At 36.8% G+C, this 17,858-nt stretch overlaps 1 protein-coding gene and 1 non-coding gene across 2 annotated transcripts; one reads left to right on the top strand and one right to left on the bottom strand.

The window, feature by feature from the left end:
• The first annotated feature begins 1,588 nt into the window (after window positions 1-1,588).
• Window positions 1,589-1,695, top strand: LOC112499765. Its single transcript, XR_003067286.1, has one exon. It is a non-coding gene; the product is annotated as a small nucleolar RNA R71 (small nucleolar RNA).
• A 4,730-nt stretch (window positions 1,696-6,425) lies between these two features.
• Window positions 6,426-16,473, bottom strand: LOC112528978. The gene is made up of 11 exons (XM_025140063.1): window positions 16,334-16,473; window positions 15,223-15,295; window positions 14,985-15,118; window positions 14,542-14,898; window positions 13,204-14,447; window positions 12,481-12,914; window positions 10,449-12,391; window positions 9,851-10,008; window positions 8,467-8,618; window positions 7,263-7,411; window positions 6,426-6,970 (listed from the first exon to the last, which is right to left on the bottom strand). The coding sequence occupies exons 1-11, from the start codon at window positions 16,418-16,420 to the stop codon at window positions 6,755-6,757; spliced, it is 4,947 nt and encodes a 1,648-aa protein (XP_024995831.1). The 5' UTR covers window positions 16,421-16,473; the 3' UTR covers window positions 6,426-6,754.
• Window positions 16,474-17,858: the final 1,385 nt, after the last annotated feature.

The raw sequence follows: 17,858 nt of genomic DNA, 5'->3' as shown, positions 1-17,858 counted from the left end.
ATGAACTTGTCCACTTATACCAATACATCCTCTATCTTGCCTTTAGGAAATGTTATGGATTTATCAACCAACTATAAGGTAACAGTGGTTGGTCTAGCTTCTCCTATCCCTAAGGTATTAAACACAGATAACGACATAAGATTAATGCTAGCACCTAAATCACACAGGACTTTTCCAACATGCTTCCCACCTATTCAACAAGGAATTGTGAAACTTTCATGGTCTTTAAGCTTAGGGGGAAGTTTGTTTGATAAGAAGGCACTACATCCTTCAGTATGGGTCGTAGTCTCATATTCAGTCAATTTTTTTTTCTTACTTAAGATATCTTTCAGAAATTTGGCATAGCTGGGCATAGTCTTAATTGCCTCCACCAATGGAATATTGATGTGCAATTGTTTGAATACATCCAAGAAATTTTTGAATTAAACTTCCTTCTTCATGTTTCTTAACCTCTATGGATAAGAAACATAAGGTGGAACTGGTTTAATCATTGGTTTCGTAGGATTTTAGACAGTAGGCACAGTTGGGGTATTATCTGTTGGTTTGGATGGTAGTGTATCAACATGTTTTTTGGGTGGTGGACTTTGACAACACTACCTGGACTTGGCTTTGTGGTTGTTGGTTCTGTTTCACTAGGAAAAAGTAATGGGAAATCTGATCTACTTGGCATGGGTGCAGATCCTTAGTTTTCTGCAGGTTTAGAAACAACAGGAGGGGTTGCTGCAGCAATAAGTGGAATTGTTGTAGCAATTGGTTTTGCTTCTACAGTGGCTTTTTGTGGAATTTCTACTAGATCTTTTCCACTCCTTAAGGTCACAACTTTCATATGCTCTTTGGTCATTATCTTAAGGATCTCAGTATCACTGGGTAAAGTTCCAACAGGCCTGTTCCTCAACTCTAGTACTATTTGACCAATCTGTGTTTTCAAAGTCCTAACGTTAGCATTTTGGTGATTCGTTGCTGAGTTATTTTGATTTATAAAACCTTTCAGCAATGCCTCTAAAGAACTGGATGAATCACCCTGATGGTTTGGTGTTGTGAAAATTAGATTGATGCTGAAAATGAGCAGGTTGGCTTTGAGAAACATTTGGTTGAAAACCTAGTCCTTGCTCTTTTGCAACTGGTAGGTTCAAATATGGGTTGTTCCAAGAGAAATTACGATGGTTTTTCTAACTGGAGTTGTAAGTGTTTGAAAATTGAGCAGATCTGTTCAGAGTTAAGACTGCATTGGTCAAAAGTATGACCTTCACCATAATATACACATTGGACAGGCAAGGCTTCAGAAACAACTGCAGTAGCAACAGTATTAGCAGCAGGGACAACTAAGTTTTTCAACAAGCTAGTCATGGTTATTAGTTGTGCTGTAAGAGTAGTATAAGGATCTATTTCATGAATGTCTGATGTCTTTCTAGGTAGTATTGCTCTAGGATCTGCCTAGTGACCATTGTTGTTAGAAATTTTCTCCAAAATATCAAAACCACCATTATAGGTACTGGAAGTAAAGGCTCCACCTATAGTAGCATCTAACATTTGTTTAGCAGTGGTATCAAGACCATTGTAAAATGTTTCTAGTTGTATGCAGTAGGGTATGCCATGATGTGGGCATTTCCTTGGTAATTCCTTGTACCTCTCCCAAGCATCAGGAACTGCTTCATCATCCAGATGTCTAAAAAGACAAATTTCATTTCTGAACTTGGCACTCCTGGTTGGAGGAAAATATTTCTTTAAAAACTTCTCTGTCATCTCATTCCATTCCATGTGATGACTGAGTCTTGTTGCAAAGAGTTGTACCACATCTTGGCTTTGTATCTTAATGAAAAAGGAAATAACTTCAGCCTTAAGGCTTCATCAAAAATTCCATTAAGATGGAAAGAGTCAGTGACTTCCATAAGAGATCTAAGATGCAAATGAGGATCCTCATATGGTAATCCAACATATTGATCATTTGTTTGTAACATGTGAAACATGATGAGCTTAAATTCAAAGTGGTCACCATTAATAGTGGGCCTACATATTCCAAGATGTAATTGATTTAGCATTGGAAGAGTATAGTCCACGATGCCACCAGTCCTTGAATTTGTAAGCCTAATAACCTCACCCAGGATTGGGTATTGGATCAGGTCCGACTTGAGCCATTTCAGGAGTAGCTAGAATAGGCAACAAATTTCTTTGTATCCTTCTTCTCCTTCTAAAGGTTCTTTCAATGTCCGGATCTAACTAAAAAATAGTCCTGTAGGGTATCCTTGGCGTAAACCACTAAAAATAAACACTTGATGGTAGAAAAATCAAATTTTAAAGTAGCTTAAAGAAAAACTTTTTTTGGCTAAAAATCCCCGGCAACGTAGCCTAAAACTTGGTCTGGAGGTAACTATACCATCAAAAGGCTATAATAACAAGTAAATCAAACAAGTATACATGACATAAAGTGAGATTTTCGAAGAGGGTTTTAGGAACCAATAAAGATTTAGAGAGAAAATATCTTTGCGAGAGTTAGTAACCAAATACTGAAATAAAACAATAATTAATAGATAGTACGGATGCAAGATCAGGTTGGATTTCAGCAGTGAAGTGATAAATAGCTCTTTACAACACTATTGGATTGAACAGCCTTCCAAAGAAGATGCTTTTATTACAAAAAGTTAAGATATCTTTGCAATGGCATCTTCCATCTAAATCGCCTTCTATCAGTACTAGAAGATGCATTTCTTCAAAAAGTTGACTTTTTAATTTATTCAACGGGATAGAGCCAGTTGTGCCAATATCCAGCGTCCAGTGTGGCAGCAACGTATACACCTACTACAGCAATTCCTGTGTCAGCATTATACTCACCAAATTCATAAGACAATACCATTCCTGCATCCTAGTTCCACAAAATGTAAAACCATAAAATAAGACTATAAGACACAATATAGGATTGGGAAAGGTGTAAAATGAAGTAAAATAAAGACATAATTGAGTGCTAAAGTGTATGCTTTTGTATATTTATCAATGCCACTGCCCTCAAATGGACCATATTGAAGAAACATCACAAATTGATGAAAAAGGTGAATGCAATGAAAAGAAGATATTGACATTCTGAAGAAGAAAATGATACAGTGGGCAGAGTACAAGCATCAGAATGACAGGATCATGAAGGCATCCTTGCAGCATGGAAAGGCAAAGGTTGTAATTGACTTACCACCTCTCCCCAAATCAATCCTACTACCGCACTCAGGTTTTCCTACTCAATATGAGTATGACAAGTTTTGTATCCTTACCCTACTTTATATATTAATTTGTTGTTTTGAGTATTTGTTGTGATCATAAGAGACATTCCCTCTCTTATTTGTTTTTGTTTATTTTTCATTTAAGATGATCATACCATATTTATGCTTGATCACCTTTACTTTTTCTGTTTCAATAGCTGCTTAGCTTTGAGTCATTTTATTTTGGGAACTAAGTTTCTAAACATACACTTTCTTTTAGCCTTGTATGTACAAAAATATCATAAATCATGAACGTTGTTTTACAAATGCTTGACTTGATGATATAGCCACAATAATCAAAAGCTTACCTATCTTTGTTTTTTAATTGAGCCCCTAGAACTAGCCAACCATTTTTAAAGCTTTCACCTTCATTCACTTGGGCTATCATTTCTTTTGGCCAATACTTGTAGCCTTCATATTCACACAATGAGGACATTGCTTCCCTCAAGTTTGCAGGAGGGTCCTAAATACACACACACTATAGAACACATGAAACACATGCACTAAGACCAAAATACAAACGGAGAACAAAAGTTTTATATCTTGTGCATAAAAAGAGTGTCAATGGACACCAATTTGTTTGAAAGGGACCAAAGTGTCCAAACATACCTCTATATAAGATTCATAGCAATAAAATTGTGCTATGGAATGAAAAAGAGAGATAGGGAAAAAGGCATGCATCGAAAAGAAAAAATCAAATACAAAACCCAATTGAAAGTCCCAAAACCTTTGTTGAATCAAGTGTATAAATAAAATAAAGACTAGCTTATGGTTTGGCAATGTCGAAGACTTAAAGTTTGGGGGAACTAAGTTTATAAAGGGCCATGTATATTAAGCATCAAGTAGGATTAGAACACTCCTTTCTAAAATATCAACAACAAAAAAACAAGCATACTTTGGCTATCAAGTGATCATGTTCTATTTGTTTTAGTTTATTAGCAATTTAAGTCTTTCAATTTGTCATTTTTCTTGTTTTGGGACAAAAAAATTTCAAGTTTGGAGGTGTGATAGGTGTTAATTCATTAACCCTATTACATCATTTCTTAATCATTTTCCGTTGTTTTATTTGCTCATTAGTGTCTAAATTGAATCCTTTTAATCATATATGTAATTTCTGAGTTTTATATAAAATAGTAGTATTATGTCATAATGTTAGGTTAATTTGTTAATTATGGAGATTTTTAAAGTTTCTGACCAGTCCTGTAACAATCCTACATAATTCTTTTGATGGGGTGGTGTTGTAGCAGTCCCCTACAGGAGTGTGCAGTGAGCCGCATCTTTACTTTTGGACCAGAACTTTGAACTTACGACTTTTGTTGCAGATTTTAGACATGAGTTATGAGCTAGCTTATAGTTTAAGCTTCCCTTTTGTACTACTTGACCTAACTTCCTTCCTAAATCTTGTCTTTGTTATAAATAGGAGTTATTGTTAGCCTTAAAACTCATAATTAACCTTTGGGTTTAATTTAACTTTTGATTATTATTGCTTTCTAGCTTTCCATTTTCTTGCTTAACAAGAACCGAAATTGTTGAAGTTAATATGCTACCTTGTTCTTGTTTCCAAGTTTAATCCAAGTTCTAGTATTCCAAAGTTCATCTCCTTCTTGTTTACTTTCGATTGTCAAAAGATTTCCGATTTTTGTTACAAGTTGGAATTAATCGATCATTATTGCAATACATTGGATTTCATCCTTTGTGACTCACGATTAATTCCATTAGATAAAAAGATATCAATTGTACTGCTTCTTGGTTATGTTTTCATGCATATGCTTCTATTGGTATGTTTTCTTTGTTTGTCAATTTGAAGTTTGATTGCTTCTTTTTAACTTGTTTTTTTAAAAAAAAAAAAGAAATAGTAAGTATTATCTTTATTGTTTTCAACTCTATTGTTTTTAAAGTTTTTCTTATTAACCACAAGGATGGTGCCTGATTGGTTTGAGCTTGGCTCCAAAGATCAAAAGTACCAGGAGGTCTCAGGTTCAAATCCAAGGGGGAATAAAAATCCCCTTGTGGCCACGGAGGTTCATATGCGGTGACTTCGGACTATCTGCAAAGCAGGTGGTCGCCTTGGGATTAGTCGGCTCACATAGCAGGTTAGATATCCAGGTTAATCAAAAAAAAAAGTTTTTCTTATTTCCTCTTTTTGTAACTTTAGTTTGTACCTCATATTTTTCGATGCTATGCACTAGTAGGAATCCAGAAGTATCATGAAAATAGTTGTTCTACTCTTTAAGTTAAGGTGATGTTTGTGTTCATTTCATCCCTTCCAAGCTCCATTTTCATGGAATATACTAAATGTGTTTGGTTTGATTTAGTTACCTTATTGACGATTTAAGGTATAATTTGAACCCTTTCTTTTTATCGTTAGTGCATCACTAGTCGGAGTTTGGTGTGTAGTCATTCGGTCAAAGTTGTGGATTACGCCTAGCCATTAACAACGCTTGTTGTACATATAAAAAGCCATATAGAGAGTGGGGTTCAATTTAAGTCTATATAGTTCAAAAGTCGTTCAAGTAGTATCTGTCGCATATCACCAGATCGTGAACAATGGGCACCTTCCTCATTTGAGGTAGCTATTAAAGGTGAGTTCTACTCAAAGTCTATATATCATGGTTTCCATTCACCTTAGGTTCTCAAACAATGATTGCAACATTCCTTTGTTGTTTTGTTTTTGTGTCAAACCTTCATAAGTGCATATACTTCCAAAACAAAACAAACTCATAAATAATGACACATACATGTAGAAATCACGATAAAACTATGCATGCAAACCAAACCAAACCAAACCATTCCAGATATCCCATCTAAGTATGGGTATGGGATTGAATCCACGCAAATCTGACATCCAGCCGGACCATCCCAAGGGGTAAAAAGCGACAGTTTCCATAAAAACTCCTAGGCATCAGAAGCATGATGACTTGATATCATCCTTACCTTTCGTCATCTTAATCTGTTGAGGATTCCAAACTCAATCATGCCAACTAAACACGAGGATTGTACATTTTGCATGACTTAACTCAATGCCTTACAGCACAGTGGGAGGTCTACCAAGGGAAGAAATCAAATTCAAGAGTAATTAATCTTGATGTATAAGGCAGTTGAGCTCATACGGGAAACTTATGACAACAAATGTCTTTCTATTATCAAAAAAGAATCCAAACTCTGTTACAAATCCTATGAGATTTTTTGTTCTAAATTTAAATATTTTATGGTAAAAGCTAACCAATTGGATCATCATGTAAAGTTATAAAGAGCAACAATACCCTACATAAAGCCTCTCCAGTGTTTTCATCTCATATACCCAACACCATCACAAAGTGCTAAAAGGGTGGACGATTTTTACCTCTTTTCGGTCAAAAATGATATACTTTCTTGTATTACCAACTCAATCTTGATCCTGATCCTGATCCTGTTTTGTACAGATAGGTCCGACTCATTAACAAAACTCCATGCACTTGCATGCTGGAGAAAAGATGCCAAAATGTTGTTATATACAGCTTAGCCGCCAACTAATCCCTGCCTCTGAAGCCTTGACGATTGATGGCCTCACGGGCATGTTGAACCAAACACACAACTTCTTTTATGTCTTGAAAACTGAAGTCAACAACCCTTTTGACTGAAATCATCATCTCTTTGTTCTGAGCTTCTTCTAGGCTTGCACTGGCAGTTGCATAAGCTTTCTGTGTGTTTGTCGAAGCTTCCATTGCAAGACTTACATCACCTGTCTGGAAAAACCAATTAAGTTTCAAGAATCAAGAACAAGACCAGATCAAACCAAACGAACCCAATATATCCAGAATACCCCAAAGGATAGAACCAATCAGAACAAGCACATCAGTAAATACACTTTGAAGTTGTTCTTATCAGTTTGATGTTAGCACACCTTAATGAACAAAAATCTACTGTCCCCAAATTCCCTGTCTCACCAATTACTTGAAGACATGTCATTATTTCCGTGACCAAATATCTATGCAAATAAAAGTAGTTGCTATGCTCCATAATAGAGTATTAACTTACCAAGTCAAGTAGCCTCAGAAAGTTGGCCTGATTTCGAGCAACAACATGGTTTCCAGTATGTGCAATGCTCTTAGACAACATGGTCTTGTCCATCGTTGCTTGATTGTTTAAGTTATCAACATCAGATGCGGAAGACGATGGTGATTCACCTGAAAAGGCGACAGATTTCATAAAAGTAGTAATAACAAAATGGACCTTTATACCAAACAAGATCCGGTAGGCTAGGCTGTGACTAACTAATGATCATTTAAAAGGGTAAGGTACAAAGAATATAGCCAAATGTTCTCCATAATTCAAGACTAAGATTACTTCATCAGAAAATGAAGCTCTGGTAATTAAAATGGTAAATTTAGTGGCAATTTGTCTAGCCAAAAATAAATAAAGTAAAATAATTTTCGTTGAACAGCTTGGCACATTTCGGGGATAGGATGAGAAGGAAAAAAGAGAACCCAAAATTCCAGATATAAAAAGCGTTAGGCTATGAGAAGATTAGACATGCGTCAAAAGCGGTAAACCTAGAGCATTAATTTTAACTAATTTGTTTATATGTTATGTAGAAACATTCAAACCCTCACTAAAATAACTTTTCTTCATTAACTACTTTTTATGAGAGAAAAGGCATCCCCAACACTAACTTCTTAGACAATGAAAGCTACTATGATCATTTTATGGCTCCTATTTTATGTTGGAATATTGTACCCTTGTGGGGTGTTTTTATATGATTTAAAGGTGAATGACCCAAGGTTTGTAAAATCAGAAAGGCCTTCTAGACACGATTATGTGTAGGGAATCCAATATCTCTATTCACTTGGACAAACAAGACTCGGTACTTCTATTTTTTTTGGAAGGGTGTCTAGGGCTATGCCTAGGCTAATCCCGGCAAATTGCGACTGTAAGACATCAGTCATGATAAACTCAGTGGCCACAATTGTTATGGATGCCTGGAGTTGAACCCAGCGCAGATGGGATATTACACCACATCCCCTGGGCCTCAACCACTACCCCACAACCCTTGTGGTTCTCGATACTTCTCTACGTGGCCATACAAAATACAAAATTTAGTAGAGGCCAAAACCTGGTAAAATGGTCAAATACATAATTTTTCCTGTTTGGGACAAACATAGTTTCGCTTGAAATTAAAAATAGAAGGCAGGCACAACATGCAAACAACTGAACATAGGAGATAAAGGTGACATACACATACCATGAGTAACCATTTGCAAACTTGTTTGCAAGTCCTGCCTAGTCAACAAGCTCTTGCAATAAACTATCCTCATATATGCCACCTCCATGCATTTATAAGCCAGTGCCACAGAAGCCAATTCTTTTTGTTTCTCAAATTCTTGAGCACAAGTTCTGCAATTTTCATAGGTCAAGAACTAGAGCATCTAAGCAGCACATTTTATGCAAAAACAACAAGATTTTGAGTTTTGACAAAGCATGCAAGATTTCATAAGTATGTCTAACAATCAGGTGGAGTGGGGTTCAAATATGTGAGTTCAAGTGTATAACTATTCTAGAAGCAAAAGGTAGAAGATATTGTCGAGCATCAAAAATCAACCTAGCTTAATAATGCCTTCTGTAATCAAGAGATATTTCCATGCCCAGAATATCACTAAGCTGATGATCCAAAAAAACGTTATTATGTTGCCGACAACATAATTGTGCAATTAGATACCAATATATTATTTAATACATTAAAAAAGAAAACTTTTTACTAGTACATTGGTTGCCAATTGCCACTTTTATTCAAGGAAGAAGAAAACTTCTTAATGACATCAATTAGCTTCTTCCTAAAGTGATTCATATCAGAACTCATGCTAGAGAGAGACACCTTAACATAATGATAGAGAAATGTGTTGGGTTGGTTTAAGTTGTGCTTAATTGTTGTATTCAAGTGTTTCTCCTTGTAAATTTGTCTTTATTACTTTGTAGGTATAAATAGCTTTCTCTTTGTAATTAGTGGTAGTTGAACTTCCATTTGTAATCTTCTTGGAATTTGAATACAAATTACTTTTGGCAAGATTCTCTCTAGTGTTCATATTTCTATTCTTGATTGTTTGAATATCTGATTGAAGATTTGGTATTTACAAAATGGATAGCAGATTGAAAGAGAATCTGAAATTTTCACTTACAAAGAGAAAGAAAGTAGTTTCCGTTAACTTTGGATGATTATAAAACTATGACTCCCCCCCCCCCTTCCCCCCAGTTTTTTGGTTGTGTGAATGGACCAACTTGGTTTATTAAAGGTAGCTCAAATCCTTTTAGAAGGTATTCAAATCGACCAAAACCATGAAATGGTTACAGGTTTGGTGGCTCAAGCTCGGGTCAGCAGGTTTTCTGGTTTAGAGCTTCTATCCAGCTCCATTGCTTTGACCTCGTCTTGGTTCAACTGATTAAACCAACAGTTTTAAGCCAGGTTCCAAAGTATTGGTAGCAAGAACTGATGTCGTGGCCAACATTAGTTCAATAAGCATAGTGCTTGTGGACCCTACTACTTAATATGTCAATATACAAGATATACCGCTGCAAAAACATTGTGGTATAACCAAAGAATTCTCTTCCCAAAACATTCAAGTTTTACTTACTTGCAAAGTTTGGCAGAAGTACTGTAAACATTCACTGGATCCACTCCTTTTGATTTGCTTAAGTCAGTGCTGCAGGCCTCTAGAAGACTAGCAGCATAGAGAAACTTCAAAGCGGAGTCAAAGTATGCATCCTTGCACTCATAATCAAATCCAGAAATCTGTGGAAGATAAGATAGACAAGAATAAGAATAGAAGAATCGGAATGGCATTACCAATCCACAATGGTGTGCCATTTCTGTTAAATAGTCAAACATCAAAAAGCTGATAAATATTTAAAGAATCTAAAACTTGACTAAAAATGGATGAGAAATCATCTTCTACAAGGTCAATTGCCTTGATTTGAGGGGGAGAAGTATGGGGATGGGAGAGAAAAACAGAAAATCACAAACCATTAAGGCTTCAAGATTTTGTAATTGACTACTTCAGACTTTGCTGGCTTATTGTTTACAACATGCCTCCTTATTTTCCACAATTCATGTCCTATTATAATGCAACCATTTCTATGTGAACTGCTTATACGTCCACTGAGCCCCTTTTATGCCTAATGTTATGAAAAAAAAACTAAAAAAATTTACCAAACTAAGCAAGCAATACACACCTTTATACGATCAGCATAGTCCTTCGACTCCTCAGCTCTCTTGAAGGCAGTCATAGCAGTTTGACTAGATATGTACTCCTTCACAAAACTTATAACACCAAGATCCTTCATTGTACCACTGTCAGTCACAAGACTTCTAACCTTCTGGTTAGCAGTATCTCCGGTATGTTTCAATACTTTGGACACATTATGACCAGAATCGCCAAATGATTGTACATCCAAAGCCGTTGTTTCCAAAGATCTAGACGACAGATGACGAACCAGAGCAGACTCGCCTATCTTAGCTACAGAGCAAGGGCTAGCTTCTGCTGTTTGCTCTTCCTCATTCAAGTCCCTTTTCCTTGATAGGTCACCCACAAATACTTTTCTCATGTCTCTTTTAACAGGCTTCATTCCTGAACTACCCACATCACCTAATTTTGCTTCAGATCCAGCATGCTCTATCAATGATGGCTTCTCATCTCCTATGGTGTCAACGGTCCGTCTTCTAGAAATCTTATTGCCCACACTCTTACCATCATTACTAACTTTGGCACTAGACTCATTTAGATATATCCGTCTCCCATCACCTATTACTTCAGGATTTGAGGCAGGTTCACAATGAGCAGCATCCACTTCAACCCTCCTCATTTTATTAGGATATGGTTCTTGCTCAGTAAATGAATCAGACACCTTTACCCTTACTCTTTGGAAACTACATCTTCTATCATTTTCCTTGGACCTTGATGAAGATGCCTTCCCAGAACTCTGTGGAATCAGAGCACCAGTAGCATCGTCTTTCGTGCTCATTCTACCATCACTCCAGCAATTATCTACAGCTTGCAAATCAGATTGACCTGTTGCCTGTTCCATAACAGCATCAGTGTCATACATTATCATATGAGTGTTCCTAATCTTGGAGGCTTCTTTATGTTTCGGTTCAACTTTGCCACCAAATCTTTGACTTCCATCAGTGTCACGTAAGCCTTGCACAGATCTATGGACCTTCATATCATCTTCCCTGGCCATTAACTTTCTTGGAATTTCAGTCCCAGTACCACCAATTTTAGCATGACCTTTTCTTGAAATATTTCTCCCAACAGCAGGTGAAAGCTTGTCCAGATTAAGAGCCCTCATAGGAGATGATGAAACTGACTCTACTGGTGACCCCTTTCTTTCTTGCAAGCTAGCCCTTCTACAAGAATCTGAAACCTTTGAAGAACTTGAAGTGGCAGCAAGCAGAAATCGTTCAGATTCCAAATCCTTTCTTGAAGAATAAAGTTCTCTAAGATTCGGTCGAGAAGTAGCCTTTTCTCTATCTTCTCTATGTTTATCCTGCTGATGATTCTTCTCATGACTTTTCTCGACAGAATTCTCTTTACTAGCGGGCAATATGATTTTCATCGTTTTTCCTTTATGGAAAGATCTGTCATCACCTTTACTTGCAGCAGACTCCTTTACCTCAGTTTTAGAAGTCTTTAATCTCTTCTCTTTCCTTCCTGTTCTATCACTGCTTTCCTCTCTAGTTTTGGTATCAGGAAGGTTATCTTCAGTGCTTTCCAATGTGTTCCCATATGGCTGACTCTCCTGCCAGTCTTTTAACTTTCTCTTCTTTGCATGCATTTCCACTTTTTCAGAACTCCTCCTATCTGATAATTTACTCTTCATGGATACCTGAGTACTTTCCTTCTGTCTCTTGACTGAAATTATCAACCTGTCCCTGCACTGATGATCTCCATTGCTAGTGTACAGTTGCTCATCATCTTGTTCCATATCTCTCTCATCTGCCATGGATGGCAAAGTAGGATTTGAACTGAAACCGTTTCCACCAAGGTCCCTAACAGGTTTGTTATTCCGGTAACCATCAGTATTAGGTGCAGCTTCAGTCTTGAACTTATTTGAAGTTAGATAGTGATACTGATCAGACCCTGTCTTGCTTTTCAGCTTTTTAGGCTTCAGATCACCTGCAAATATATTTCACAGAGAAAAATCAAGTTTCACATAGTTATCACATTTAGCAATATATATAGTGTACGCTGCAAAACATTGTCACCTCCAGTCACATCCTTCCCATTTACTTTAGCAGCATGCCTTCCCACAGCGAAGTTGCTCAACTTTCTTGGATGCAGATCAATAGGCTTATTGACCACATTTTTCTCAAGCAATGATTGGTTTGCTTCACTCGAACTTTTTCTTTTCTGTTTATGCTGCTGAGCATCCATTGATGAATGTGAAGTTTGTCTCAGACTAGAGTTGCTATCTTCAGGTCTGAACTTGTTCTTCTTCCAACTATCAGGATTGGTATCCGCATTAATATTCAAGTTGGTTTGGCCAGAGTTCCCAACATTAACTGGAACTACTCCAGATATAACCCCACTACCATTATATTGAAGGCTGTCCCGCTTCTGAGAAATTAAGTGAAGGTTCATCTCCTGAACTGCCTTTGTGGTTTCATCCTCACTAATATCACAATGATTCCTTCCAGGCCTACACAATGAAAAACCAAAATCTTCAAGGCTTTTGAATGATTATACTGTTTTCATGCATATGCTATATACTATCAACACTGGGTTAACATGCACACAAGACTTCTAACAACTAATAATGGATAGCTTCAAGGGCATCTGAGAATAATTCCTTAAGAGGAGCTCAAAAGGCCAGGAGAGAGAGAAACGATCAATCTTAGTAACTTAACAGCCAAAGGCTGATTGCTTTTTTCATCAAAAAGTTGGATACCACAAGAATATAATGTAAAGGGCAACAGAAAATAACTCACAGCCATGTTGACATGCTACACAGCCACTTATCAGGCAGATTCTCTGGCTCAATACCAATTGGCAGGAGGCGCCACTTCTCGCAACGATCACATCCTACCCAATTGTCTGGTGGGGCTGCTGGAGCGACTTCTATTGGCAGAGGGACTGCTGCTTCAGCGGAAAATTCATTTATGGGAACGTGTTTACCTTTTACTTCCCCAAGTTCCCAGCGATTTGCTCCATTGTCAGTGGGCATCTCTAATGCTTTTGTTTGGTCATTCTGTTCCTTCACCCTTGTGTCAAGTACATCTTTGTAGCTATTTCGTACCTTGACAATATCTTTTTGAGCAGTCTTCTTGTCTTTCATTGCTCCAGAGGGACCAGACCTCAAGTTCTCCTTCACTAACCTGGAAGGTGATATGCCACTGCTTCGAATACCCATTAACTTTGTTTTTTTTTCAAATGGCAATTTGTTAATACCACGAGGTACTTTTACTTCATGCGGTTCACGTGTGGTAGCTTCAGAAGCAACCTTCTTTTCGAAACGATCTGGCTCATGCTTAGAAACATCAGTGTCATTTTTACAAACTGAACGAACTGTGCTACCTTTGATCCTGTCGGTTCCCCTTGAATCAAGTGAAAGCTTTTTGGTGGAGGACCTTGCCTTGGTTTCCTCAGTATGCTCTATTGAACTATGTTTGACATCTTTCTGCTCGTAGCTTCCACAATCCTGCCCACAGACCGCCTCTGACTCCTTGCTTGTAAAATCAGGGCCAAACAATTGTTCTTTCATCCATTCTTTTTGTATTTCTCTTTTCTTTACAAGTATGTCTTTCTTGGCTGCTCGATTTGCTTCAGATGTTGTAACAGCAGCAGTCAACATACCGCCACTACAACGTACAGAATTGGATGACAGCTTGACTTTGAAATCATTGGTTAAATATTGCTTACTGTCAAGAGATTCTGCGCCCACACCTTTTTCAAGAAATGGAGCCTTGTCACCCTTAAAACCTGTACTGTTCTTGTATTTCATTTTTTCCACAACTTCACTTTTGTCTCTTGAACTTACTTCCTTTCCTTCCATCAGCTTCCCTTCTCCAAGAACAGAAGATGAATCATCCACAAAAGTAGAGCTTATTTTTCTGTCCATGATGGGAGGTGTAAGCCTATTCTCCAAGACTCTTCCCCTCCTTGTTAAGCAAAGTAGACTCTCATTTAGTGGTGAGAGCAGCCGGTTGCCAGGGACAAGGAAGGACGTCATTTCCTACATGGTAAAAATAGAAATAAGTGAGGAAAAATAAACAGGAGTACTAGCAGATATAACAAAACAAGAGTGGTATATAAATGAAGAAACTTACACGTAATATGCTGCCAGGAGAATTAGGAGTGATATCATGAGATTCCGTTGGTTGTCCACCACTATCCTCGGGATTGTTGCCCGTTGAGAAAGATGGAGAAAGAAGTCCAAGACCACTGTAGATTGCAATATTTTTCCTTGCAGATTTATCAGAACCTACTTTAATTCGTACCTTCAGTGACCTTTGCTCAGTTGGATTTACCACATTACTTGCAATGGTTTCATTTTTTGATAGACATGTTGCACCAATTGAAACAAGCAATGAAGATGTATCTTTGCTTGCAAAATCATCAGCAGCAGCAGCTGGTCTAACAGGGAGGATAGGTTCTCTGTGTGTGACTGAATTCAAGGGAACACCCTGGACAGAAACACAACCAACAATTGTCGAACAAAACAAAATGTCCATATCAATCAAGATAAAGAAACCAAGAAATTTCCATATACCTCCAAACGAAAATTGTCAGGTGAACGCGGTTTGTTGAAATTCAGAATTCTCTGAGGAGTCTTCGTATGAGAATGAACTGCAGGAGACTGCTTATGTGTGGGTAAAAATGATCCATACCCACCAAATTTCGGCCCTGCCAAGAAATTCATTTTAGAATTGTCCTATCACTTCTCAGATAGGATTAGAAAGCACTTAGCTCCTCTTTCTGGTAGAAAAATTCTATTGTGGGTGGCTTACCCAAAAGTTCTGCAGAAATGCCGCCTTCAAAATCTTTCTGAAAATGACCCAACACATCTTGAAGCCTCTTGTCCTAAAAGAAGCAGAAATATAAACGTTACTGGTTATAATGCTCAAAAGCATAACTGCACTGAGAAAGTATTATATAGTTGCATGTAGACGTTTATAAAGATCAAGATAAGTTTCATACAGGACCTCACAACCATTTGTCTTTTCTCCTCATGGGAAAAGAAATACTAGTCATACTCATCGTGCCAAAAAAGTATTAGTAACCTGTAACCTATGGAGCAAACCCACAGTTGCCAATTGAGACAACCAAGACTGATTCCCCATGTCATCACTTCCAAGTTTAGGTCAGCGAAATGCATCAACAGAAAAATGCAATAAAATTGAATTAATTGATACACGCACACAGATAATCAGATTCACATTACAACTAATACACGAGTGAAATACAGCTTCAAAGAAGTGGTATTAGATTCAGATTAAGGGGACAAGACACAAACAGATTTTGAGAGGCAATAATTCATGTCAAAATAACCACCACAGGAAAACGGAACACAGCAACTCTACCATCATGACTAATTTCTAAGTTGAGTAAAATGCACCATCCATCTGTGCAATAAACTCAAATTTATTGGGTAATGGTAGACACATTTATGAAAGGAACCTATCCACCACTTTGATTTAGGTCAAGTTCCAATGTGTTATTTTTTTACATTTCACCTTGGTTATATTCAGTGCTGAAAGTCGTTTCTTCCGTGACAGAAGCATGAGACGAAGTGTTTGCCATCACGAACTCTAAATTCAATGGACCAAAAATAATCTAGTTGCTAAGCAAGATTATGATAGACTACCATCAAACATAAATCTAATCAACAATGCAGATTATTTTCTTTGGTTTTTCTCAATAGGACAAAGGAAGCACTCTGGTAAATTCCCAAAACAGACATATTCAAGAACAATTTCACTCAATTGATCATCCATCATACATTGCTTAGTCCAATTCCTATTTTTTAATTTCCTCTTCCAGTAGCATAACAACAATTCATTAGTTTTGTTACATGAAAAGATTTAAAAATTTTAAAACAACAAATGGAAAAACTCTTACAATGTAAGAGAGAGCTATATCAGGGTCAATGCTTTCGTCAATGTCGTCAAAACAAGCCTCTCCTTCTTCAAGCTCAGTCTCTTCCATCTCCTCACAACAACCCTAACCCTAACCCTAACCCTAATTACCCCAAAAACCCTAGCGTTGTATCCTAAAGTCCAACATGATTGATCAGACAAGACACATTACTAGAAACAACTTTGAAAAAAAAAACAAATTAGACCCAAAAAACAACTTCAAAAACCCAGAAAAACCACAAAGGAATTCCTCTCAAACTGATCACAAACCCTCAATGAACCCCTTTTTTGATCAAAACAAGAACAATAGAACAATGTACGTCTATGTATGTGTAACGTATATTTAACCGAGAAATCCAATCCCTTTTTCAGGAGCAGTGTTCGACGAACAACCCCGAGAGAGATGAATCAATCTGCGGCAGACGATCGAAATTTGATTTTTGATTCCGGAAATTGATTTTGTGTTATTACATTTACATGATACAGAATGCAAAGAGGGGAAGGGTGTTTTGTGGTTTTTATTTATTTTATTTCTTTTTGGGCCTTCTCATTACCATTCTCATCAATTTGATTTTGGGCCAACATTCAGAACACAACATTTTCATATTACGAACAATTATTTAGGGGTGTTTGGTATTGCTTATTTGAAACAACTTATATATTTTTATAAAAGCACTTATCAATTTATCATAAGTTATAAGGGCTTAACTTATTTAAAAACTTATTATTACCGGTTTGGCACTTGTATAAGTTGTTTATCCAAACATTCAAAAATGTTTATTATCGGTGTCACACCAAAATAAGTCAATAAGTTGTTTTTATAAGCAATCTCAAACACCCCCTAAAGAGTGATTATTATTTTGTAAGAAAATAAACGTGTGTTATAACTAATCACAAAAAGGAAAGATTTTGTAAATTGATAACGAATGAAAGCACTATTAACAACAAATAGGAATTATAAATGTGAAATGAATATATACAATGCACGTATGAATTCGAGCGTATTTTTAACTGAAAGCATCTCGTGAGCATGTTATGTTAAAATGAAAAGGATAACGTTATACGATATAGATGAATCAGAGACAATTATTCCATGAAGACAAAAAAAAAAACTACGGACAAAATAATATTAATGGGTATCAAGTAATGGTTATTGATCATACGACTGGATTTTACGTCAAAAGGCATTCAAAACTTGTGCACATGCGGTACCAAATCGAGGCAAACTCTGAATACTAGATATGACCTCAAAATAACAGGGGTCAAGGTCGGCCAGTGAGACGATGGGTGCAAAGGAATCCTGTCTAATTTACTAATTCGTGGGAAGATACTGAACTTTTGTATTTGAAAAATGTTTTTATTTTCAGTATGCGAGAACTTATATACATAAACTCGTTCGATGCAAATTGGAATTTTATATGTGAAATAAATATTAACAATGCATGCGTGAAGTCGAATTATCTTTAACTGAAAGCACCTTGTGAACTTGCTACGTTAAAAAAGGGTAA

The sequence above is a fragment of the Cynara cardunculus genome, assembly GCF_001531365.2.
Source record: "Cynara cardunculus var. scolymus isolate 2C chromosome LG 16, CcrdV1, whole genome shotgun sequence".
In the NCBI taxonomy this organism is placed as follows: Eukaryota; Viridiplantae; Streptophyta; class Magnoliopsida; order Asterales; family Asteraceae; genus Cynara; species Cynara cardunculus.
This window is presented reverse-complemented; position numbering and strand designations above follow the sequence as displayed.

What these genes read in the sequence shown, in the direction of transcription:
- LOC112528978 (XM_025140063.1), bottom strand. Translation starts at nt 16,420, where the DNA reads ATGGAAGAGACTGAGCTTGAAGAAGGAGAGGCTTGTTTTGACGACATT. An exon ending in CATTTCTGCAGAACTTTTGG is followed by an intron (nt 15,119 to 15,222) that starts GTAAGCCACCCA and finishes ATTTCTTGGCAG; the next exon opens with GGCCGAAATTTGGTGGGTAT. An exon ending in CTGACAATTTTCGTTTGGAG is followed by an intron (nt 14,899 to 14,984) that starts GTATATGGAAAT and finishes GTTTCTGTCCAG; the next exon opens with GGTGTTCCCTTGAATTCAGT.